This window comes from Bufo bufo, chromosome 1 (genome assembly GCF_905171765.1).
Source record: "Bufo bufo chromosome 1, aBufBuf1.1, whole genome shotgun sequence".
In the NCBI taxonomy this organism is placed as follows: domain Eukaryota; kingdom Metazoa; phylum Chordata; class Amphibia; order Anura; family Bufonidae; genus Bufo; species Bufo bufo.
The window spans coordinates 203,361,978-203,388,235 of record NC_053389.1 but is presented as its reverse complement, the minus strand read 5'-3'; the positions used below and the strand labels follow the sequence as shown (position 1 = coordinate 203,388,235).

General features: G+C 44.1%; 1 protein-coding gene across 1 annotated transcript in view; it reads right to left on the bottom strand.

Moving 5' to 3' along the window:
- Positions 1 to 1,504: 1,504 nt before the first annotated feature.
- Positions 1,505 to 26,258, bottom strand: part of LOC120986919 (sulfotransferase 2B1-like) — a 74,563-nt gene continuing 49,809 nt past the window's right edge. The window contains exons 4-6 of the mRNA XM_040415600.1: positions 19,107 to 19,201; positions 17,624 to 17,804; positions 1,505 to 1,765 (exon numbers count right to left, since the gene is read on the bottom strand). Of these exons, the coding sequence (XP_040271534.1) occupies positions 1,662 to 1,765; positions 17,624 to 17,804; positions 19,107 to 19,201 (380 nt within the window). The 3' untranslated portion in view covers positions 1,505 to 1,661. The remainder of the gene's footprint in view (positions 1,766 to 17,623; positions 17,805 to 19,106; positions 19,202 to 26,258) is intronic.

Genomic DNA, 26,258 nt, shown 5'->3' with positions numbered 1-26,258 from the left:
CTGTTATGAGATTGTGAAAACTCAGATCTGATGGTATATTCTAACCCTGAGGCGTTCCCATGGCAACGGGCACTGACTGGAGCGGGCTAAAATCCTAGGGAGCCCGGACAGATAAGAACTGTTTTTTTTGGGAACCAGACACCCTAAGCAGGGAGGAATCATGTGTACTGTTGACTTCAGATGGATGATGAAAAATGATGAATAATCTAAAAGCAAATATATAGCAATATATTCAATATATAACCACCAAAGCTAAAAAAAAAAAAGAGTGCAGATTAATGAGGGAAAACATAATTTTTTAATTTTATTATGCAACAGAACAAAATGTGAAAAAAGCTAAAGGGGAAAAGGTCTGAAGACTTTCCAAATACACTGTTTATATAAATCCTTGTAGAATAGTTTAATATCATTTTAGTCAGTTTAATGACAATTGTCAGTTTCAGGTGTTCTTGTGTTGAAGTTCTCTAATGGTTAGATTCATTGATTTAAATGAATTCTGTTAACAATTATGTACATAAAACACATCTAGCTATGCGTGGATCCATTGTATGTTTGCCTAAATTGTTAAGTTCTATTAAGAATATTTAATCATTTACTTACTCTATTAATTTAGAATAACATAGTTTTATTGGTTCAACCTCTACTGTCCTAACTTATGTGACACTGCATTTTTAATTTACTACACTGGCACACTCACAGTGCAAATCTGTGGTTTATAAGAGATCTGGATGGCTGTAGCAGCGATAAGCTATTATATTCATCTGACAGGTGCCCTGCATGATGGGTGACTTTGTGTACGGCTGATGAAAACTCTGCTCAGCCAGCCTATGCCACGCCTCTCCTCAGTTTTGCCCCTAGGAAAACATGGCCTGCCTGCATCATCATAGTATTCCCTTCATTTTTTAGATTGTTGTGGGTCCCAGAAGTATGACCCCCCTGGCTGATTATAAAATGGTAGCATATCTTGTAAAAAAAAAAAATACTCTTTAATGTGAAACATTACTTAGGCTACTTTCACACTAGCGTTCGGAGCGGATCCGTATGATGTTTCATCAGACGGATCCGCTCCGATAATGCAGACGTTCGCATCCGTTCAGAACGGATGCGTCTGCATTAAAACTTAGAAAATTTCCTAAGTGTGAAAGTAGCCTGAGCGGATCCGTTCAGACTTTACATTGAAAGTCAATGGGGAACGGATCCGCTTGAAGATTGAGCCATATAGTGTCATCTTCAAGCGTATCCGTCCCCATTGACTTACATTGTAAGTGTGGACGGATCCGCTCGCCTCCGCACGGCCAGGCGGACACCCGAACGCTGCAAGCAGCGTTCAGGTGTCCGCTCACTGAGCGGAGCGGAGGCTGAACGCTGGCAGGCGGATGCATTCTCAGTGGATCCGCCTCCACTGAGAATGCATTGGGGCCAGACGGATGCGTTCGGGGCCGCTCGTGAGCCCCTTCAAACGGTGCGCACGAGCGGACACCCGAACGCTAGTGTGAAAGTAGCCTTAGGAAGGAAAATTTATATTTTTATTGAAAATTCATTTTGTACACATATTGGAAGCAAGTAATATTTGCCCTCCCATGTCCACTCTGTAGAAGTAATAGTCTGAACAGGTATTTTTTTTATCTTATGAGTTACAATGAGCATTAATATTTTCTGCTTTATGTAAGGGAAACGTTGATGTCTTTCATACACTCGTTGTAAATCTTTTCAAATTCCTCTTTTTGCCCAGGGGTGAAATGATTCTTATGATCTCCAGCAATACCTACATGGAAAAACAAAACAAAAAAAAACCTGTAATTATTTAATTGTACATTAATTTCCTGGTGTGTAATAGATAGCAACAGCCTTTTCAATCTATCTACATCTATCTATCTATCTATCTATCTATCTATCTATCTATCTATCTATCTATCTATCTATCGTTATTAAAAAGTAAATTAACCCTTTGGAATTGCCTGAACTTCTATATTGATTACTAATAAAATGTGCTATATAAGCTACACACCTAATAATTCATTGTTCTGTCAATTATCAAAATATATCTAGCCTCTGGGGTAGCAAAGCAGCCCTACGAATCCCTACAATGCTTTATAGTTGAGATGAGGTTTTGGTGTTAGGGTGCATTGTGTCTTAGTAGCTACAGGACCAATGAAGGCAGTTCCGAGCCGGTGATCTGTAAAAACTAGCTAATTAGAGGATAATCCTGGCTAAAGGTTCTGATCCCCACAGTTCACTTTAAAAATAAAATAAATTGCCTTTTCCCATATTGCGCTCATTTGTAATTCATAAAAAAAAATACACATAATTGGTATCGCCATGTCCGTAACAACCTGATCTATAAAATAAATTGTTTGTTTTTGTATTCTCATCTCCAAAAACGATTGAATAAAAAGTGATCAAAAAGTCATATGTATGCCAAAATGATACCAATAAAAACTTCAGCCTGTCCCGCAAAAACAAGCCCTTACACAGATACATTGGTGAAAAAATAAAAATGTTATGTTAGTTAGTTGTTAGATGTTAGTTTATGGCGAAGGTAAATATTTATTTTTAATACAGAAGTGATTTTAGGCTAAAAAATCAACCCACAGAATAAAGTTATCATATCTTATTTACAGCATGAGGAACCTCATTAAAAATTAGGCACACTGACAGAATCACAATTTTTGCCCACCTCACCTCCAAAAATTGGCATAAAAAGCGATCAAAAAGTATTTGTACTCTAAAATGGTACAAAAAAATAAAAATAACTTACACACAGCTCAGTCAACAAACAAAAATGTTATGACCCCTAAAAACAATTTAATCAAATTCCTTGTTAGAAAATCCAGATTGGAGTGTTGCTGCATTCAGGAAAAAATGCATAACAAATTGTGGGGTGCAATTTCTCCTGTTATGTTATCAAAATGAAAAAAATCGGTGCTAAAGCAACATTTTCTCAGCAAGTGTTTCTAAATTGTATCCAACGCTTGTTAGGTCAAAGCACTCACTATTACCGTTGATCAATTCCTTGAGGGGTGTAGTTTCCAAAATGGGGTCATTTTTTTTGGGGGGGGGGGGTTCTTTATAGGGGTACCCCAGGATTTCTTCAACTGTGACATGGAACCCGAAAACTATACCTGCAAAATTTGCCCTCCAAAAACAATATTGCGCTCCTTTCATTCTGAGCCCTGTGGTGTACCCATACGGCAGTTTATGACCACATATGGGGCGCTGCCATATTAAGGAGAAAATTGATAACAAATAGTGGGGTGCATTTTATCCTTTTATCCCTTGTTAAAATGTTAAATTTGGGCCTAGAGTGTAATTTTTCATTTTCACGGCCAAGTGTTTCTTTTTTCTATAAAACAAAGTGCTCCATCTCCCCCTTGAAATATTCCTGGGGGTTTAGTTTCCAACATGGGGTCACATTTTGGGGGTTTCCACTGTAGGTGCATCAGGAGGTATTCAAATGCAACATGGGCTCAGAAAATTATTCCAGCAAAAATCTGCCCTCCAAAAGCAAAATGGTGCTTCTTCCCTTCTTAGCCCTGCTGTGTGGCCACACAGCAGTATATGACCACATATGGGGTGTTTCTGTAAACTGCAAAATCAGAGTAATAAATACTGAGGTTTGTTTGGTTGTAAAACCTCGCTGTTTTACAGGAAAATTGGTTTGAAATGGAAAATTTCTAAAGAAAAGTGACATTTTAAAATGTCTCCTCTATGTTCCTTAAATTCATGTGGAACACCTAAAGGGTTAACACAATTTCTAAAATCCATTTTGAAAAAGTTGAGGGGTGTCGTTTCTAAAATGTGTGGTTTCTATTATGTAACCCCCACAAAGTGACCTCAAAACTGATTAGTCCTTTAAAAAATAGATTTGGAAATGTTCTTAAAAGTTTTAAAATTTTCTTTAAAAATTTTAAAAATTTTTGGTACATTTTTGATTTTTTAATAAACGTGTCAGAATTGATAAGATAAGTAAAAGTGTTCCAAAGTTATTACCACATACAGTGAAACATGTCAGATTACCAAAATTTGGGCTGGTCCATAAGGTAAAAAATGTCTCAGTTCTGAAGGGGGTTAAAGGAGTGATAGCTTCATTGGCTAACCAAAAAATTGTATTGCAAGCTTTTAAAGCACAAAGGCTAATTTTTTAGGCAAACTTACAGATGGAAGACTTCCATTGTGTCTTACATTTCTAAGTGTGTCAGAAGAAGGAGCCTTTGTGCTCTGAAAACTTGCATTATGTTTTTTGCTGGTTAGCTAATAAAAATATAACTCCCATAATACTTTGGCTATGCATGGGGTCCCCAGCTCTGCTTCAACCTCCTTCTCATGGCAGCCCAAATGCTGACTGTTCACACTAGAGATGAGCGAATATCAAAAAAATTTGATTCGGACGGTTCGTTTCTTAAAAATTTTTGTTAGATACAAATTTATTTACGGTGAATTGCACTAAAAAATGACTATTTCCTGGTTGCAGAGAGCCTTTATAGTGGTGTAAAACACTGTGCCTTGCAGTAACACGCATAGGGAGTCTTCTGTGGTAGAGAAATAATACTGTGAAGTGTGTACTCAGCCTTACAGGTCAATATTAGCGTCAAGAAGAAATGCACTCCTTTTACTCCGTCGGGAGCTGATTCTAGATAGATGTCTACAGAACCTGTTCTATTAAATGCTTAAAAAAGTTGAGCCCCCCCCTGACAGAGTGAAGAGGGTGTCAGCAGTAAGTTTGTGTTGACGTCACTGATTATTTTGCCCTTCCTCTGATCCGACAGGACAATAACTCCCAAAAAACGGATCCTGTCTGTGGAGCATCCGCCCTCACTCAGTCAGCATTTGGTAAGTAATCCATCTGTATTGCTAAAGCAAAAAAAACAGGAGTGGATCCAAAACAGAGATGACACGTGAATAGAATATTTACATGTCTTCTGTGTTTTGTACCTACTCCTGCTTTTGGCTACCAAATCATAAGCCAATTCTGATGCAAAATAGGGACCATGTCATGCAGGCCTTACAGCTGTTACATAGACAGGATCCGTTGTGCGTCTCATTTTTCCTTTCTTCTGACAGATCAGAAGAAGTGTCAAATAAATGATGATGCCAGCCAGGCCAAAAGACAAAATAGTGGCCCAGTTATTAAGTGGGGAGGGTGGAAACAGAATAAGAAGTTCACAGAGATGCCCTATGACATAGTGGTGAGGTGGAAGCAGCCTGAGGAGACCACATAGTGGCTCAATGACAGAGTCTGGAGATGGAAGCAGCATCAGGAGGAGGCTTCAGAGTGGCAAAATGACAATGTGGAGGTGACAGCAGCATCAGAAGACCACAGAGTGGCACAATGACATAGTGTGGAGGTGGCGGCAGCAGCATCAGGAGGAGGCCATAGAGTGGCACAATGACAGTGTGGAGGTGGAAGCAGCAGCATCAGGAAGCCACAGAGTGGCACAATGATAGAGTGTGGAGGTGGCAGAAGCAGCAGAATCAGGAGGAGGCCACAGGGTGGCACAATAACAGTGTGGAGGTGGCAGCAGCATCAGGAGGCCACAGCGTGGCAAGGTGACATAGTGTGGAGGTGGCAGCAGCATCAGGAGACCACAGAGTGGCAAGCTGACATAGTGTGGAGATGGCAGCAGCATCAGGAGACCACAGAGTGGCAAGGTGACATAGTGTGGAGGTGGCAGCAGCATCAGGAGACCACAGAGTGGCAAGCTGACATAGTGTGGAGATGGCAGCAGCATCAGGAGACCACAGAGTGGCAAGGTGACATAGTGTGATGGTGGCAGCAGCATCAGGAGACCACAGAGTGGCACAATGACAGAGTGTGGAGGTGGTGGCAGCAGCAACAGGAGGAGGCCACAGTGTGGTACAATGACAGTGTGGAGGTGGCAGCAGCATCATGATGCCACAGAGTGGCAAGGTGACATAGTGTTGAGGTAGTAGCATCATCAGGAGACCACAGTGTGGCAAGGTGACATAGTGTGGAGGTGGCAGCAGCATCAGGAGACCACAGGGTGACCCGGTGACAGAGTGGGGATGTGGGTGACAATACCAGTACCAGCTGAAGATGGTGCGTGAAAAAAGGAGCACTTGGCATCAGATATGTGGCATTAGGTGGGTGGAAGCATCAGAATAGTTGCTGAGGAAGGTAGCCAGAAATAGGTATAATAATGGTATCTTGCAGTAATATACAAATCGTTAGATAACATAGGTAAAATAATAGCGTTATTGGAGCCAAATGCTTTTGCTGTAACTACCCGTTATCTTGCAGTAATATACAACACATTTAATAACATGGGTAACTTGCCTCAGGTGGTGGCCGATCTGCCTCTATGGGGAGCGGCAGTTTACAGTGCGGGCACAGGAGCCTATGGCTGTCATCCCTTCAGTCTCTTGGGTGGTATGTGTGTAGTGCATATATGGTGTATTTATATATGTGTACCATGTATATGGTGATTTATGTGTGTTGCATATATATGGTGTATGTATATTGTAAGGAATCTCTCTCTCACAGGGGGTTGTAATCACAGATTTCTCCTCTGACAACGGGATTCACGTCCAAATGGTGCTTTATTCTGGCTCTTCAGCACCATCACAAACATAAACATAAACCAAAATAAACACCTGCCCGTCTGGGCACTAGCTAATACAGAGGTCTTCTCCCTAACTCACCTCAAAACGCAGTTTACACATAGGGTCTCTGGCTCCAACCCTCTCTGTAGGTTCAATTCCTCCCCCCAGTTATACACAGAGGGTTGTCTTATCCTTCCTTGATTATAGCCCAGCTGACCTCACCTGTGATCTCCTCATCTAAAGGTAATATCTGTAGTGGACAGAGGGATCTGGATAAATTGCAGGCTTGGGCAGATAAGGGCAGATGAGGTTTAACACTGACAAATGTAAAGGTAATATCTGTAGTGGACAGAGGGATCTGGATAGATTGCAGGCTTGGGCAGATAAGTGGCAGATGAGGTTTAACACTGACAAATGTCATTGTTATGCACATGGGAAGGAATGATGCAAGTCACCCGTACATACTAAATGGTAAAACACTCGGTAACACTGACATGGAAAAGGATCTAGGAATTTTAATAAACAGCAAACTAAGCTGCAAAAACCAGTGTCAGGCAGCTGCTGCCAAGGCCAATAACATAATGGGTTGCATCAAAAAGGGCATAGATGCCCGTGATAAGAACATAGTCCTACCACTTTACAAATCATTAGTCAGACCACACATGGAGTACTGTGTACAGTTCTGGGCTCCAGTGAACAAGGCAGACATAGCAGAGCTGGAGAGGGTCCAGAGGAGGGCAACTAAAGTAATAACTGGAATGGGGCAACTACAGTACCCTGAAGGATTATCAAAATTAGGGTTATTCACGTTAGAAAAAAGACAACTGAGGGGAGATCTAATTACTATGTGTAAATATATCAGGGGTCAGTACAGAGATCTATCCCATCAGCTATTTATCCCCAGGACTGTGACTGTGACGGGGGGACATCCTCTGCGTCTGGGGGAAAGAAGGTTTGAACACAAACATAGAAAAGGATTCTTTACGGTAAGAGCAGTGAGACTATGGAACTCTCTGCCTGAGGAGGTGGTGATGGTGAGTTCACTAAAAGAATTCAAGAGGGGCCTGGATGTATTTCGGGAGTGTAATAATAATATAGGATATAGCTACTAGAGAGGGGTCGTTGATCCAAGGAGATATTCTGATTGCCTGATTGGAGTCGGGAAGGAATTTTTTATTCCCCTAAAGTGAGGAAAATTGGCTTCTACCTCACAGTTTTTTTTTTGCCTTCCTCTGGATCAACTTGCAGGATGACAGGCCGAACTGGATGGACAAATGTCTTTTTTCAGCCTTATGTACTATGTTACTATGTTACTATGACTAGGGGTGTGGACTGAGAGACTCCCACTACCAACATGTCTCCCAGCCCAAAGAAATCCAGCCCATACAACTTTAAACAAAACAATCTCCAGCAAGCTATGCCTTCCTGAAGCAGCACAATTTCTGGATTTCAGTTATCTCACCCAGCTAAACTGAACCATCAGGTGAAATACACGCCCCAACCATACCTCTATCACAATAGATAAACATGTGTCGTGACGCCACGTGTCCGCCGTTGAGTAGGGAACCTGTTGTTAAAAATTTGAATCCCACCCCTGACTACAGGGGAGTGACATTACAGGCTGGAGCACTATAGCCAGTGGAATTACAGGCTGGAACATTATAGGGAGGTGGCATTATAGGCTGAAGTTCTATATGGAGGGTGACATTACAGACTAGAGCACTACAGGGGTTTAATTACAGGCTGGAGCACTACAGGAGGTGATATTATAGGCTGGAGCACACTAGGACATTAAAGGCTGAAGCACAAAAGAGCGACATTACAAGCTGGAGCACTATGGGGAGTGCTGACATTACAGGCTGGACTACTATAAGGGGGGCAATACAGGCTGGAGCACTACATAGGGGGTGGCATCACAGGCTGAAGTAATAAAAGGGTGGCATTACCTGCTGGAAGACTACAGGGGGCCTCACAAGTAGAGATGTCCCAAACTATTCGCCGGCGAACAGTTCCCGGCTAACATCACTTCGCGTCCGCCCCCTATACGTCATCATTGAGCAAACTTTGACCCTGTACCTCACAGTCAGCAGACACATTCCAGCCAATCAGCATACCCTCCCTCCCAGACCCTCCCAGACCCTCCCACCTCCTATCAAAATGCAAGGACAGCATCCATCTTAGATTCATTCTGAAGCTGCAGTGTTAGTTAGAGCAGGGACAGTGCAGCTGCTGCTGAATTAATAGGGAAATCGTTAGCTAGGCCAGTGTTCTGTGTCCACTCCAGTCCTCAAAGACTCATCTGCTGTAAGGACAGCGTCCTGACAGCACCCCAAAAAGCCCTTTTTAGGGCTGGTACATCAGTCTGCTTTTATTTTATTTTTTCTATATATATATTGCAGTTGCCTGCCCGTGTGTGAGAGGCCACAGGCCCACAGACTGTACTGTGTGCACACCATTCATATCGGGTGGCACAGTACCTTGCAGATAAAAAAGTCATATTTTTTTTTTCTCTGTAATATAATTGCAGTTGCCTGCCAGTGTGTGTCAGGCCCACAGACTGTACTGTGCCCACTGCCAGTGCCCACCACTCATATCGGGTGGCACAGTACCTTGCAGATAAAAAAGTCATTTAATTTGTTCTCTGTAATATAATTGCAGTTGCCTGCCAGTGAGTGTCAGGCCCACAGACGGTACTGTGCCCACTGCCCACCACTCATATCGGGTGGCACAGTACCTTGCAGATAAAAAAGTCATTTAATTTTTTCTCTGTAATATAATTGCAGTTGCCTGCCAGTGAGTGTCAGGCCCACAGACTGTACTGTGCCCACTGCCAGTGCCCACCACTCATATCGGGTGGCACAGTACCTTGCAGATAAAAAAGTAATTAAATTTTTACCCTTTAATATAATTGCAGTTGCCTGCCAGTGTGTATCAGGCCCACAGACTGTACTTTGCCCACTGCCAGTGCCCACCACTCATATCGGGTGGCACAGTACCTTGCAGATAAAAAAGTCATTTAATTTTTACCCTTTAATATAATTGCAGTTGCCTTCCAGTGTGTGTCAGGCCCACTGACTGTACTGTGCCCACTGCCACTGCCCACCACTCATATCGAGTGGCACAGTACCTTGCAGATAAAAAAGTAATTCATTTTTTTCTCTGTAATATAATTGCAGTTGCCTGCCAGTGTGTGTCAGGCCCACTGACTGTACTGTGCCCACTGCCAGTGCCCACCATTTATAAACGGGGAGTTTGGTCTGTCACTGTAAAGCGGGCGTAACCCTTACACTACCTGATTGATACAACATCATACCTGATCGTATACACACACTGGATGTTTTAAAGCACGTTATTCCAAACAATTTAGGAATGTTAGGTGATTTATGCCCTTTATGGATTAAAACTCGACTCTGCATCAACTACGTAATTTTCCATGGGAGTTTTGCCATGGATCCCCCTCCGGCATGCCACAGTCCAGGTGTTAGTCACCTTGAAACAACTTTTCCATCACTATTGTGGCCAGAAAGAGTCCCTGTGGGTTTTAAAATTCGCCTGCCTACTGAAGTCTATGGCGGTTCGCCCGGTTCGCCCGTTCGTGAACATTTGCGGAAATTCGCGTTAGCCGTTCGCGAATGGAAAATTTTATGTTCGCGACATCTCTACTCACAAGCTGGAACATTGCAGGGTGGCATTACAGGCCTGAACACTACAGAAGGGGGGCATTATAATATACAGGGCACTACAGGGGGGGCATTATAATACAGAAGACACTCCAGGGGGGCATTATAATATTGAGGCGTTGTACATATGGGAACTGCAGAGAGCATTATACATACTACAACTATAGGAGCATTATAATACAAAGGGGTTATAAGTGCAGGTGGCCATTTTAAATACTGGAGGTGCACATTGAAGCTTTATAAATATGGAGGCTACTACAGGGGGCATTATAAATACTAGGGCCACTATAGGCTTTATTACTACTCTGGGCTCTATAGGGGTTCCTTATATAGAGGCCTTGTTATTTATGAGGATGCTAGGGGGGGGATTCTACTGGGCACTATGATGGCATTATTAATACTGGGATTACAGAGTGGGGAATTATTATTGGGCACAATATGGAGGGCATTGCTGCTATTGGGGGCACTCTTGGGTAGCATTACCACTATTTGTGGTACTGTAGGGGGCACTGTCACTAATGAAAACAGTTTGGCACAGAATAAATACTATTGATGGGGATTTGGGGAGCATTATTAGTATGGGGGGACTACCTGTATGACACTATTATTTCTGCTTTATAGTATTTTGTGGCATTGCGGAAAATAGCGGGCACAATATTAGAGGTAGCTGCAGGATAACACTGTTAGAGCACTAGGGTGTGGAGGATGATAGAAAACTGAGGGACATAATATGTTTGTGTGGAAGACCCTGCAGAGACAAGACATGGCTGAATGATGTGGTCTGGTTTAAATGTCTGAATATACAATGACATTGGTGTAATACTGCCATTATTGTATTAAAATTGGTTTACTATAACACTGAACAGTATTTGGCAGTTATATACAATGCGTTCAATCACACGTATAATAGTTGCATTATTTCAATAAAGTAAAGTAAAAAAGGCGTTCAATAACATGGGTATAATAATTGTGTTACTGCAGTAAAATATGTTTGCTGTAACTACCAGTTATCTTGCAGTAATGAACAATGTTTTTAATAACACTAACAGTATCTTGCAGTATTATACAACATGTTTAATAACACAGGTATAATAGTCACGGATTAGTGAGTGTGGACCAACTGTGCCAACCAACTGGTTTGACTTAAGGCTAACCCTTTAATCCCTGTCAGGGATCTGGACTTCAGTGTGGGGAAACAACCAGGTCGCTACATCCTGGAATAGTCCCAGTGTGGTCGGCAAGCACCAGGAGCACAGGATAAAGAAAACACACTAAAACAGGCATCCTCAAACTGTGGCCCTCCAGCTGTTGCAAAACTACAACTCCCAGCATGCCCGAACAGCCTACAGGTATGTATCAGACTACAGCAGGGCATTGTGGGAGTTGTAGTTTTAAAACAGCTGGAGGGCCGCAGGTTGAGGATGCCTGCACTAAAACAACTGGTATGTGTGAACAGGTGCTTAGACAGTTTTGGGTGACCTATCCGTAGAGAAACATGAAGATACGGGTAGACACAGGATTACATTAGTGAGCAGACTCAAACAACAAGAAAAGGCTTGTTACTAGACAGATACATGGACAATACAGACCAAGTAGATAAACTTGACATTGAGAAACTAGAGGTACTGGAAGTCAGGTGGTGCAAGTAAACAAAGAAACACAGGTGAGAGATAAAGCAGAGATAACGCAGGCAAGATGCAAGAGCATAGCTGAGCTCCAAGGAATCAAGCAAGAAGTAGTCTGAGCACAGTCCAAGGTCAGGGTAGGCTAAGTGTGTGCATATTTCAAATAACAAATCCAGGGTTGGGGCAGGCGGCAAGGAGCAGAATTGTTAGACAGGCAAGATACAGTACATGAGTAGTCAGACAAGAAATCACAACTTTGCTGGTAACTAGAAACTATAAAACCAAAAGCTCAGGAACCCCCTCCCCCATGCTGAGAATGCCTTATATACCAAGGGAACCTCAGCCATTGGCTAGGAAAGGATTTGTAGATGCACACACTGACCCTTTAAGAGGCCATAGGTGAGCGCTTGAGTGCTGTAAGGGAACAGAGATGGGAGCAATCGAGACAGCAGCTGGGACAGGTCTCTGGGTGTCATGGTAATTAATTCACAGTATAAGGTAATTATGGCGGTACACGTTCAATGGAAATGTTAAATCTCAGCCTGATAGAACGTTAAATATGAAAATAATAAAGTTTTTATTAGAATCAATCAAAAGGGTAATAGATAAAATCAGGCATACAGGGAATCAGAAGTGCGGAGAGGGCTGTCTGTCTGGCTTTGAGCGTATTGAAGTGTTATATACCGCTCACTTATCAGGGTAGCGCTAATAGGGTGCACCAGGACCCATTATAGCTGCTTTAACCGTGCTGACCATCCACTGAATAGCTCAACACACAGAGCATCAGGAATTGTCAAGTGCAGGGGTGGGCAATTATTTTTTCGATGGGGCCACATGAGAAACTGAAAATATTTTGGAGGGCCGGGCCAAAAGGCTAAACTCAATACTGCATAAAATCAATTGTATTTCTTTATAAAAAGCAGTAAATATCATTGTTGGACAACTGGTACGAGTACTTGTTATAGTTAAACAATGAAAAAGTGAGGTTGCCTTACAAGAAAAAAATTTAAATTTATTAAACAAAATTTCCCAAAACAATGAACATTTTTCACTATTTGTGACTCATATTAGTGAAAGCCATTGTCCCCCTGTGAATCCAGCCATTGTCCCCTGTGAATCCAGCCATTGTCCCCTGTGAATCCAGCCATTGTCCCCATGTGAATCCAGCCATTGTCCCCTGTGAATCCAGCCATTGTCCCCCTGTGAATCCAGCCATTGTCCAATGTGAATCCAGCCATTGTCCCCTGTGAATCCAGCCATTGTCCCCTGTGAATCCAGCCATTGTCCCCTGTGAATCCAGCCATTGTCCCCTGTGAATCCAGCCATTGTCCCCTGTGAATCCAGCCATTGTCCCCCTGTGAATCCAGCCATTGTCCCCCTGTGAATCCAGCCATTGTCCCCCTGTGAATCCAGCCATTGTCCCCTGTGAATCCAGCCATTGTCCCCTGTGAATCCAGCCATTGTCCCCTGTGAATCCAGCCATTGTCCCCCTGTGAATCCAGCCATTGTCCCCCTGTGAATCCAGCCATTGTCCCCATGTGAATCCAGCCATTGTCCCCTGTGAATCCAGCCATTGTCCCCCTGTGAATCCAGCCATTGTCCCCCTGTGAATCCAGCCATTGTCCCCCTGTGAATCCAGCCATTGTCCCCTGTGAATCCAGCCATTGTCCCCTGTGAATCCAGCCATTGTCCCCTGTGAATCCAGCCATTGTCCCCCTGTGAATCCAGCCATTGTCCCCATGTGAATCCAGCCATTGTCCCCTGTGAATCCAGCCATTGTCCCCCTGTGAATCCAGCCATTGTCCCCCTGTGAATCCAGCCATTGTCCCCCTGTGAATCCAGCCATTGTCCCCCTGTGAATCCAGCAATTGTCCCACTGTGAATCCAGCCATTGTCCCCATGTGAATCCAGCCATTGTCCCCTGTGAATCCAGCCATTGTCCCCCTGTGAATCCAGCCATTGTCGCCTGTGAATCCAGCCATTGTCCCCTGTGAATCCAGCCATTGTCCCCTTGTGTACAGAACACCCCCCCCCCCCTTACAATAGTACACACCCCTCCCCCCCCCCCCTTGCCTTTAGAAACGTAATGCTCAGAGATGATCAGCCATGTGTTAGTCACACTGACTACACACAGCACAGGGGGAGGCGGCCGCAGCTTCATGCTTGTCGGCTCTGTGACTGTCAGTGTCAGACAGTCACAGCCGATACTATGAGAGCCGCGGGCGCTGCGCTGTTACAGAGAAGGGAATAAATGCGGCCGTCCGGGTCCCGGGTACGGCTCGCACGAGGCACCCCCCCCCCTGCTGTGTCTTACCTAGACAGTACTGCCGCTGACGCTGCCTCCCTGCCACCGCGCCATGCCACACGCAGCACGCCGAGTCGGAAGTCCTCTTCATTCGCGGAGGAGGGGTATCGTTGCTTGGCACGCCTCTCGCTCCGCCCGGGGGCCGGATTAAAAGGTCCGCAGGGCCGTATACGGACCGCGGGCCGTAGTTTGCCCAGGTCTGGTCAAGTGGATTAGATCAGCATTGTTAGTCCCTGTACTAAGTGCAGTGTTATTATTATCCTGTTGCTACAGGCTAAACCTTCATCAGTGTGTTCCAACACCGAGTGTTAGCCTGATACACAGGTTTCTAGTCAGGCCTTCAGAGTGTTGGACGGTCTATTACCTGATCCCTCTCCGCACTTCTGATTCCCTGTATGCCTGATTTTATCTATTACCCTTTTGATTGATTCTAATAAAAACGTTATTATTTTCATATTTAACGTTCTATCAGGCTGAGATTTGTCATGGTAATTAGCAGGGCAGTTGCGGGCATGGACTGCTCACCTAACAATAATAATAGCGTATTTGCAGTAAAATGCTTTTACTGTAACTACCCATTATCTTGCAGTAATATACACTCACCTAAAGAATTATTAGGAACACCATACTAATACGGTGTTGGACCCCCTTTTGCCTTCAGAACTGCCTTAATTCTACGTGGCATTGATTCAACAAGGTGCTGATAGCATTCTTTAGAAATGTTGGCCCATATTGATAGGATAGCATCTTGCAGTTGATGGAGATTTGAGGGATGCACATCCAGGGCACGAAGCTCCCGTTCCACCACATCCCAAAGATGCTCTACTGGGTTGAGATCTGGTGACTGTGGGGGCCATTTTAGTACAGTGAACTCATTTTCATGTTCAAGAAACCAATTTGAAATGATTCGAGCTTTGTGACATGGTGCATTATCCTGCTGGAAGTAGCCATCAGAGGATGGATACATGTTCTCATTCTGTTTACGCCAAATTCGGACTCTACCATTTGAATGTCTCAACAGAAATCAAGACTCATCAGACCAGGCAACATTTTTCCAGTCTTCAACAGTCCAATTTTGGTGAGCTCATGCAAATTGTAGCCTCTTTTTCCTATTTGTAGTGGAGATGAGTGGTACACGGTGGGGTCTTCTGCTGTTGTAGCCCATCCGCCTCAAGGTTGTGCGTGTTGTGGCTTCACAAATGCTTTGCTGCATACCTCGGTTGTAACGAGTGGTTATTTCAGTCAACGTTGCTCTTCTATCAGCTTGAATCAGTCGGCCCATTCTCCTCTGACCTCTAGCATCCACAAGGCATTTTTGCCCACAGGACTGCCGCATACTGGATGTTTTTCCCTTTTCACACCATTCTTTGTAAACCCTAGAAATGGTTGTGCGTGAAAATCCCAGTAACTGAGCAGATTGTGAAATACTCAGACCGGCCCGTCTGGCACCAACAACCATGCCACGCTCAAAATTGCTTAAATCACCTTTCTTTCCCATTCTGACATTCAGTTTGGAGTTCAGGAGATTGTCTTGACCAGGAGCACCCCCCTAAATGCATTGAAGCAACTGCCATGTGATTGGTTGACTAGATAATTGCATTAATGAGAAATAGAACAGGTGTTCCTAATAATTCTTTAGGTGAGTGTACAACACATTCAATAACATAGGTATAATAATACTGTTATTGCAGTAAAATATTTTTGCAATAATATACAATGCTTTCAGTAACACGAGTATAATAATTGCGTTATTGCAGTAAAATGCTTTTGCTGTAACTACCTGTTATTTTGCAGTCATATATAACATGTTCAGTAACACAGGTATAATAATGGCGTTATTCTAGCAAAATGCTTTTACTATGAAACACTGATCAATATCCTGCAGTTATATACAAAGCATTCAATAACACACTTATAATGCAATTAAATGCTCAATTGCAAATGGTAAATACAAACACCTTTTTGGAAAAAAGGGAGAAATTCCTCAGTGCTTGCTGTTGCAGTGCTTGCAATAAACCTATGAACTGTAGAAACTATTTTCTTTTTAAAGAAATATTCATACAGAAAAATCTGAGTTTCTTGACAGATTTTGTGATGCAGAACTTGCCAGTAGTAATGAGCGGCAGGGGCAATATTCGAATTCGCAAAATTTCGCGAATATGTTGCAGAATATTCGTCATATATTTGTGAATTCGAGAATTGGAGATTATATTCTTGATTGCGAAAATCAGCAATGTAATATTCGCGTAATGCGCGCAAAATACCGGCGTGGGTCACTTATGCTACATTTTTCAAGCTGGTATAAGTTTCCTGAGACTGAAGAACATGGTTGGCACGGCAGAACATTAGAATAGCTTTATATGCAGATAGAGTGCTTCAATATATTTGCGCTTGCGAATTTTCTGCAATTAATGATGCGCATATTTTTCACAATACGTGCAACTTGTGACATCACAGCACTATGTCTGTAACATGTATGTATGGACAGCAGAACCTATCACACTACCTAACGCCTTTCACTATAGATCAATCTAACCTACACTGACTATATCCCTCTAACTATCTATATATAAGTTATCTGTCTAATGTAATAACACAAAGCACAGAGCGCAGCAATGACACTGCTGTCTCTTTCATAACTGCAATAAACTTTAGAAAATAGCTGATAGGGAGGTTCTTATATAGTGAGGGGTAGGCAACTTTCCTATTGGTTGCTAGGGATGTTGCTAAACTGTGAGCCTTCTCATTGGCCCACAAGCTAGAAGAAGAGAGGGATGATCACCTGATGTGTACTGTGTTAAAATAAAAATGAATATTTATCATTACGAATATATAACACTATATTCTAAATATTTGCGAATTCTCGATAAAAATTCGTAATACGAATATTCGCGCTCAACACTACTTGCCAGCCATCTATATGAACAACTGAGACAGTGACCAGTCCCTCACTCACTCTCTATGCTACACTTTCCCAGATAAAACTCTAAAATCTACCCAATTATATCTCTAGATTCTCTCCCTACAGTGTCCCTATAGTGTCCCCAGTAACCAGCTTGTGTCTGCAATTATTTTTTGACAGCTACTGCCATAACACATCCTTTCACAAGACTAGCTGGAAACAGAAAGGAGTTCCTCCCTTCTGAGCATAAGGACCTGTCTGCAGAGTGCCCCCTGATTGGCTGATCAGTTATTGTCAGGCCCTGAGCCAATCAGGACAAGCTTCCTCCTTTTTCTACTATTGTCATGTGATCCTTCATCTTCTTCCTCCCTCCTGTTTCCCCATTTTTCACAGTAAAGTATTTTTATGCAACAAATAAAAAAACTGAATTTATTTGGCAGATGATTTTGTTGTGAAATTTGTAACAAATCCTATTCATTTAGAATTGATCCTCTCATCTCTAGGTCATACTTTTGTAGGTTGTATATTTAAAACTGTTCTTGTCATATACCTTTTCTGTGAAATGCTCCAATATTTTTGTCAAAAATGTCATTAGGCACGTGACAATAGTTGGACATGGGGTTGGCTTTCATTGCTTGGAAAGAAGAATGTTCTACTACAGAGTCTATGGCAGCATCATCCAGCTCTTTTCCCAGGAATTTACTAATTTTAATAACATTGCCTTTCAAATCCTAAAACAAAAGACAGATGTTAATCAGCATTTTTATCTATTAAAAACAAACAAAATCATCAATATATACATCATACATGTAATCAATGGGCTCTGTTTGGAAAATCAAATATCAAATATATGCTAAAAAGGGACTTGTCCGGCAGCATTACCTTTTTAATACATCAATCACAGTGGATAAAAAAAAAAAAAAACTTAAAGGGGTTGTCCAGGATAGACAATCAATATCTGATTAGGAAAGTTACAACACCTTGCACCCGTAACATGATGTTTCAAAGTAGCTCCCTAGCATAAAAAGTCAGTGCCAGAATTGCACAGTTCCGCCGGTTGTGTAGTGGATGGATCTGGTTACTGCAGCATTGCTCCCATTTACTTCAAAGGGAGCCTAAATGTAATAATCAGCTCTGTCCACTACACAGCGGACATAGCTTTGTAGTTCTGGTGCCAAATTCCATCATCAGAGCTACTGCAGAACACCTGATCAGCGAAGGTATAGGGTGTCAAACCCCCTCTTGTAAAATCCTGGAAAACCCCTTAAGCTCCTTCATCAATCCCCTGCTGCTACCTTTACAACCATTACCAGTGCCTAATGCTCTCCAGTATCCACTTCTGATCCTATTCACAGGAAATTACTGGAGATGACTGCTTATTATCCAGTCACTAGCATAGGGGTGACCCTCCTGAGCCAGTGAGTGGCTGAGAAAGTTATCCTGGCAATTCTTGTATATTGAACCAGGACCAGGAAGTGCAGAGCAGTTAGCACAGGTAAGTGTCAGAACAGCAGTGGTAAGGGTTGGGTGAGGGTAAGCTTGGCTTATTTTTAATTGTTACCCTCTGTAAGCGACGATATATGTAAAAAATGTAATACCGCTGGACAACCCTTTTAAGGCAAATTTCACACAGCATAAAAGAGTTGCATTTAGTTTATTACTGCAGCAAATCCTGGCCCAATCACAGGTCTGACCACCCAGACTAACTTTATCTTATGTCCTGTGATGCTGCTACACTCACAGTTTGGCTTAAATTTGTGGTCAAGCACAGGTGCAGAAATGCATAGGTGTCACACTGACTATGTTAAGCAAACATAATAGATATTAAGAATCTCAGTTATGAGTAAGAGGGGTATGATTATTTTAGGTAAATATATAATTGTCCATTAGGGGGACAGCATGCCAGATTACACTCTTCAAGAGTAGTTTTTGTCTTCCTGCAAAAACACTGGGGTTTAAAACCCAGTAAGCACCAATTAGTATGTTAATGAAATACAATCAGTTCCTAAATAATTGTAAGTAGAAGGGGATACCTTAATCAAATCTTCATATGACAGAATAAGCAGGTTTGGGTTATCTTTAATTGTTAGCCATCCTTTCACATGTTTAAACCAGCCGCCAAATATAACTACGAAGAAAAAAATAATAATCTATGCACAACCAATTAGCAATGATATTAAACGAAGACCTGTAACCCTCTCCTGACATGTCTGATTTCACAATTACTTGCCTCCCCTACCCCCATAATAAAAATGTTATAGCATCTATTCTTATGACTCTTTGTTGTGAGATTCCTTTAATATTGCTGCTAGATGGTATAAATGAATTACTAGCAGTTTGCAATGAAGGTCCAGATGGATGTTACCAATTGGGCGTGTGTCCCTGCACAATCTGCCACTATCCAATCAGTTTTGCCAATTTCAGACTGTTACGAACACAGGTGTATTAGTAAGAATGGTTACAGGTTTGGATTTATAAGGGTCCTGCATCCCTATTTTTTTAGGGGGGGGGTACAATTGTTTAGATTGTAGAAAATGTCATAAAGGTCCTGCTTTTTTACAAACGTATTTTTGGGGTGACTCTTTTTTTTACACAGATTGTGTTTTCTTGTGTTCCTTTTTTCATACATTTTTTTCCCTATAGAAAAATCTATGGGAAAGTAGCTAAAAAAAAAATAAAGCCACAACAAGAGCATGCTGTAATAAAAAAATAAAAATAAAAAAACATTACTACAAAAATGCAGTGTTTGTAGGGCATTTTTAATTTCCTACTGACTCACATCTGGCTGAAAATAATGCCAAAAAAGGCTGCATCCATGATTCTTTTTGGCATAGAAAAGTTGCAAATCCACCAGATTTTATACTTTTGAATGCATTTGTGATTTTTGTAGTTGCAATCTGCATTTAACGCTGCACTTGCTAAGTCTATGAAAAGGGTGCAGGTCAAGGGTAGAGTGAGGGCGTTGCGAGGGTTGGACTATTGATTAGTTCATCATTATTTAAGCCAGAAACTAGTGTAAATTATTTCTGAAATCTACGGAATCTCCAAGCTGCCATATATTTCCATCCGCTACATGGAGAGCTTGAGAAGGAAGGTAAGTTATGAAGCGCAACACACGCAGACCTTTATAAATCAGGGCCGTAGTGTGTAACCACATATAGGATATTATCACATAAAGTCTGTGAAGGTTCTTATTTATCCAGGTCATGGTATATCTGTAAAGAATAAATCAAGGCAACTGGACTTACTGTAGATTTCTTGAAAACGTTTCACTCGTTCTTCCAACGAGCTTTCTCAATTCTGAGTGACTTTACAAGAATTCTCTGGGAATAAATATGTAACTGAATCAACATCTGATAATTATACCCAGCATGGGGTCAGAGGTCATTATACCAAGCATGGGGTCAAAGGTGTTGATTCCATTATCCTAATTGGAGTCAGTTGGTGATAATGACCTCCCAGAAAAAGGTGTCAAGACAGCATTGTATGTGGCAGACAATAGATGTCTGACCCCCCCGCCTCTATTCAAGCTTGGCTTCTCCATTTTTTACGTAGATGGCCTCCTTCACACCTCGTTTGTACCAATCAGCCTCCTTATCCAAAACACGTACTTGACTGTCTTCAAAGGTGTGACCTGTTTCTTTTAGATGTAAGTACACGGCTGAAGCCAAGCTTGAATAGAGGCGGGGGGGGGGGGGGTGGTTAGACATCTATTGTCTTCCACATACAATGCTGTCTTGACACCTTTTTCTGGGAGGTCATTGTGACGGACTGAACCATCACTGGGGCTGCTGAAGAATCCTGAGGGCCAGCCTCCTTCCTACGGACTATGGACCCAGAACTATGGAGACTCCCTCAGACCTTTTGGGGTTACAAGAAACTATGAACCCGGATTTATGTGTGGAATTTATATGCCACATATTTCCTATTGCCAATTAAAGGTGCATGGTGTGGATTCAGCAACACAAAAAGGTTAACTCTGCACTGAGAGTCCCACTGATTGTGTTAGTGATGGGATTAATATAGCTGACTATAAGAGCAGCCGACTCCTAGATGAGCAGATCACCCTATGATACACTCAGGAGATAATCCCATCACATGTGTCTCCTCTCCCCCAATTTATTCATTATGGAGGGGGTGAAGATGTCTGTTTGCATGTTGTTCATTGTTAATTGCGTAACAGACAATGCCATTTTGTTTGTTGAATAGGGTTAGTTTTTGTGTTTAAACTGTAAAGCTGTAAAGGATTGGCTGCTATGTCATGTCCTCAGTTCCCAACCAGGTTCACGGGGGTGGTACCCTTGTTGGAAAATGTGTATATAAGTCAATGCTGGTGTGCTCAATAAAGAGTTCCTGTTTTACATTTAACATAAAGCCCCGTCTCATGTGTATGGGGATTGCTACACGCTGTATACTCCCCTGGCTATAACTTCTAGCTCTTGTAAGAGCTGTTCTTGTTCCTGTGGTGGTATCGGTGTCGAGTGGTGTGCTTGGAGTCCTCGGGAAGCGCTAGGAGCCACCATCAACGGAGGTACCCGGTCAGGGTGCCAGGAAATCCTTTACATTGGTGGCAAGCGGCGGGATTGTTCCCACAACCAGAGGAACAGCTACAGGAGACACCATTCCATGGATTTACAAGTTGGGGGCAATGCATGTCCCAGTACAGCGACCCTAAGAGCAACAGAATGGAAACAGCAGCGGAGTAGGATGAGGGTGTCATGGATGACCGAGATGCAGTCCACAAAGGCATCAGGTACCAGGCACTGGGTATTGTGGAGTATCTGCGGGATGAGAGACTCCCCACGGAAGACCAGCGGTTGCAGAAGCGAGTAGCCCTGCGGATGCCCTTCCTGGTAGAGCAGCCCCGGGAGGAATGGATAAAGAAATTGGAACACCTCATATGGCAGGAGCTGTGGCTGGAAGATGCCTACCAGGCGCTCTGGTGGTTTGTGGCACAGTACCTACCCAGGACAGCTGAGCATGACAAGCCAGAGGGAGATGAGTTTGATGGTCCTGGCTTGTTTTGGGAGACTTTTTCAGAGCTGGAGTTTGGGAGCCCTACACAAGCCCGGTTCCATGATCTCTTGGAATGGAGGGAGAGCAGGTTTGACTGGGACAACACTCATGAGATTGAGCATGACCTGGTCCACCTGGTGACCCGGGAGATGGAGCTGGAACAAGGCTACCAGCAGCTGTTCCACTCCAGTGAGAAGGCTCAGCAGGATAGCAGAGTGACAGACCCAGAGCCAGACCCCTTCAGCTGGGAAGATATTGTGGAGGTTTACTGGGAAGAGCCGGTGGAGATAGGACCGAGGTCTCTTCACCGGTCCTGCAGGGAATTGGGAGCCCAGTCTCCATTCCCCAGCGGCAGGCTGAGTTACAGGGGGCAGAGACAGTCGGTCCTGTCCCCCAGCGGCAATGTGATTTATTGGGAATTGGAAGCCCAGTCTCCATTCCCCAGCAGTGTCATGGCTGGAAGTGGGGGAAACCTTCAGCCGTGCGGTATCTCTGATAAGGGTAGCTGCTAGGCCAGGACGACAGGATCAGGGAGCAGGTCACCTCCTAACGCATCCCTAATTCTGACCCTGACTCCTAACTGTATGAGCCAACCCAGATGGTAGGAGGGCTCATACTCCGGAACCTAGGGTCCCTACTAGCCCTGAGGAAATCCCTGGACTAGGAGCAGGGTAAGACGACCTATTCCTCCTAAACACGGACGAACAAGTGTCTAACTGGCCAAGCTGCAAGGAAGGGGGAACATTTACAGACATATGGCAATGGCAGGTAGTGAAACTAGTACCACACCTACCTGCCACAGAAACAGAGACTGGAACCCAGGCTCAAGTGCTAATGTCCACACCAAACACAAAAGGACACAGCACACACACAAAGCACACAGGAACCCAGACACCCATAAGCTGCAATAAACATAGAGACACCACTAGACATATATTAACAACAGAACAACAATGTCTAAACATATCTTATGACCACAAGGGTGGCCCTCACAGGATAGATGGTATAATACCAGGAGGATGACTCCAGCATAAACATGGCTGAAGTACCCCTCAGCTACAGGCATCCAGCAGAGGCTAAATAGCCCAAGTAGCCACACCCACGCACAGACACACCCAGTGTTCACACACTAGGAAGGGAGTTAACCCTTCCTACACCAGGCAAAGAACGGAAACCACTTAAAGGGAAATACACACATAAACACCACACTCCCCCTGTTACCGCCGGCAACGGCATGCGTGGCAACCATGTCCTGGGAATCAGCCAAAAGGCCGAGACGGCACCACCACATGCACACAACACCACACGTTACCGCGAGCAACCGCAAGTGAAGGGAAAATGTCACAGTGCACACCATATAGACAAAAGGCACACCTACGAAGAGAGGTTGCCAGGTGCAACCGCATGCCCTTAACAGCAAGCTGCCTAGCAACAGCTCAGGCCACTACACTGCGAATAACAGCATGTTGCCAGCGGCAACCAGATGTGAGGCCACATACTTCAACCCTCACCTGTGATTGATAACAAGACCAGACCGTGGCAACAGCATGCGGGTCCAGGAGTCACGACCATGAGCATGGTCGTGACAGGCAGGCTGAGTTACAGGGGGCAGAGACAGTCGTCCTGTCTCCCAGCGGCAATGTGATTTATTGGGAATTGGGAGCCCAGTCTCCATTCCCCAGTGGCAGGCTGAGTTACAGGGGGCAGAGACAGTCGGTCCTGTCCCCCAGCAGCAATGTGATTTATTGGGAATTGGGAGCCCAGTCTCCATTCCCCAGCGGCAGGCTGAGTTACAGGGGGCAGAGACAGTCGGTCCTGTCCCCCAGCAGCAATGTGATTTATTGGGAATTGGGAGCCCAGTCTCCATTTCCCAGTGGCAGGCTGAGTTACAGGGGGCAGAGACAGTCGGTCCTGTGCCCCAGCGGCAATGTGATTTATTGGGAATTGGGAGCCCAGTCTCCATTCCCTAGCGGCAGGCTGAGTTACAGGGGGCAGAGACAGTCGGTCCTGTCCCCCAGCGGCAATGTGATTTATTGGGAATTGGGAGCCCAGTCTCCATTCCCCAGCGGCAGGCTGAGTTACAGGGGGCAGAGACAGTCGGTCCTGTCCCCCAGCAGCAGAGTGTTTTATTGGGAGAGAAGAGCTTTGTCCTCCCACCCCAGTGGCAGAGTGTCCAGCAGGGAATAGAGAGCCCAGTCTCCTTTCCCCAGCAGCAGGACACTGTATTGGGAGCGGAGACGGTCGGTCGCCCTCCCCAGCGGCTGGAAGTATGTATAGGAGAGGAGCTTGTTACCCCCTCTCCCCAGCGGCAGCTTAACGTACCAGGGGGAGACAGTAATGCCCACAACAGTGGAGATTTGACCGAGGTCTCTCCACCGGCCCTACAGGGATGCTGGGAAGTCGGCCCAGATCCCCAACAGCAGCCGGATTTTCAGGGAGTAGGGACAGTCGGTCCGGCTCCCCAGCGGCAGTATGTTTTGCAGGGAGAGAAGAGCATAGTCTTCATTCCCCAGTGGCAGTGTACCTTGAAGGGAGAGGAGACAACCGGTTTCTCTCCCCAACAACAGGGAGACAGCACCCCTTACTCCGATGGTGCAGATAGGACCGCAGTCTCTGCACCAGGTCTACCGGGATGCTGGACGGCCGGTAAAAATCCCCCACCAACCCTGCAGGAATGCCAGGAGGAGGAGGTGAGCGCTCCATCCTCTCCACAGCTGATCCGCAACAAGGTCCTTGGGGTAGGATTCCCTGACCCCATCCCAGCGGAAGAGCTGGCATCTGGGCAGAGCGCAGTCGGCCTCTGCCAATCAAGTACCCACAGCTCCAAGCTAGAGAACAACAATGAAACAAGGAGTAGCAAATTCCCACTCAACAGCTGGGGACATACAGAGCCAGGCCCCAGAGTTCAACAGGACCAGTGTTTGTTCATGGGTGGGCTACTCGACTAACTCAGGCCCCGACAGACAGGAAGTCAGGTACCTGGTTAGTCTACTGTTGGGAGGGGAGAAATGTGACGGACTGAACCGTCACTGGGGCTGCTGGAGAAGCCTGAGGGCCAGCCTCCTTCCTACGGACTATGGACCCAGAACTATGGAGACCCCCTCCGACCTTTTGGGGTTACAAGAAACTATGAACTCTGATTTATGTGTGGAATTTATATGCCACATATTTCCTATTGCCCATTAAAGGTGCATGGTGTGGATTCAGCAACACAAAAAGGGTTAACTCTGCACTGGGACTCCCACTGATTGTGTTAGTGATGGGATTAATATAGCTGACTATAAGAGCAGCCGACTCCTAGATGAGCAGATCACCCTATGATACACTCAGGAGATAATCCCATCACATGTGTCTCCTCTCCCCCTATTTATTCATTATGGATGATGTCTGTTTGCATGTTGTTCATTGTTAATTGCGTCACAGACAATGCCATTTTGTTTGTTGAATAGGGTTCGTTTTTGTGTTTAAACTGTAAAGCTGTAAAGGATTGGCTGCTATGTCATGTCCTCAGTTCCCAACAAGGTCCACAGGGGTGGTACCCTTGTTGGAAAATGTGTATATAAGTCAATGCTGGTGTGTTCAATGAAGAGTTCCTGTTTTATATTCAACATAGAACCTCATCTCATGTGTATGGGGATTGCTATACGCTGTATATTCCCCTGGCTATAACTCCTAGCTCTTGTAAGAGCTGTTCCTGTTCCTTGTTCCTGTGGTGGTATCGGTGTCGAGTGGCGTGCTTGGAGTCCTCGGGAAGCGCTAGGAGCATCCATCAACAGAGGTACCCGGTCATGATGCCAGGAAATCCTTTATAGTCATTATCACCTACTGACTCCAATTAGGATAATCGAATCAACACCTTTGACCCCATGCTTGGTATAATGACCACTGACCCCATGCTGGGTATAATTATCAGATGTTGATTCAGTTACATATTTATTCCCAGAGAATTCTTGTACAGTCACTCAGAATTGAGAAAGCTCGTTGGAAGAATGAGTGAAACGTTTTCAAGAAATCTACAGTAAGTCCAGTTGCCTTAATTTATTCTTTACAGATATTGTCACATAAAGTTAAAAAAAAGACATTTTTTGAGGCACTTTTTGAACCATTTTTAGCCAGAAGTGGATCCAGGAGGAAGGAGAAGCGTATAAGTCTTCATATGTCCATGCCTG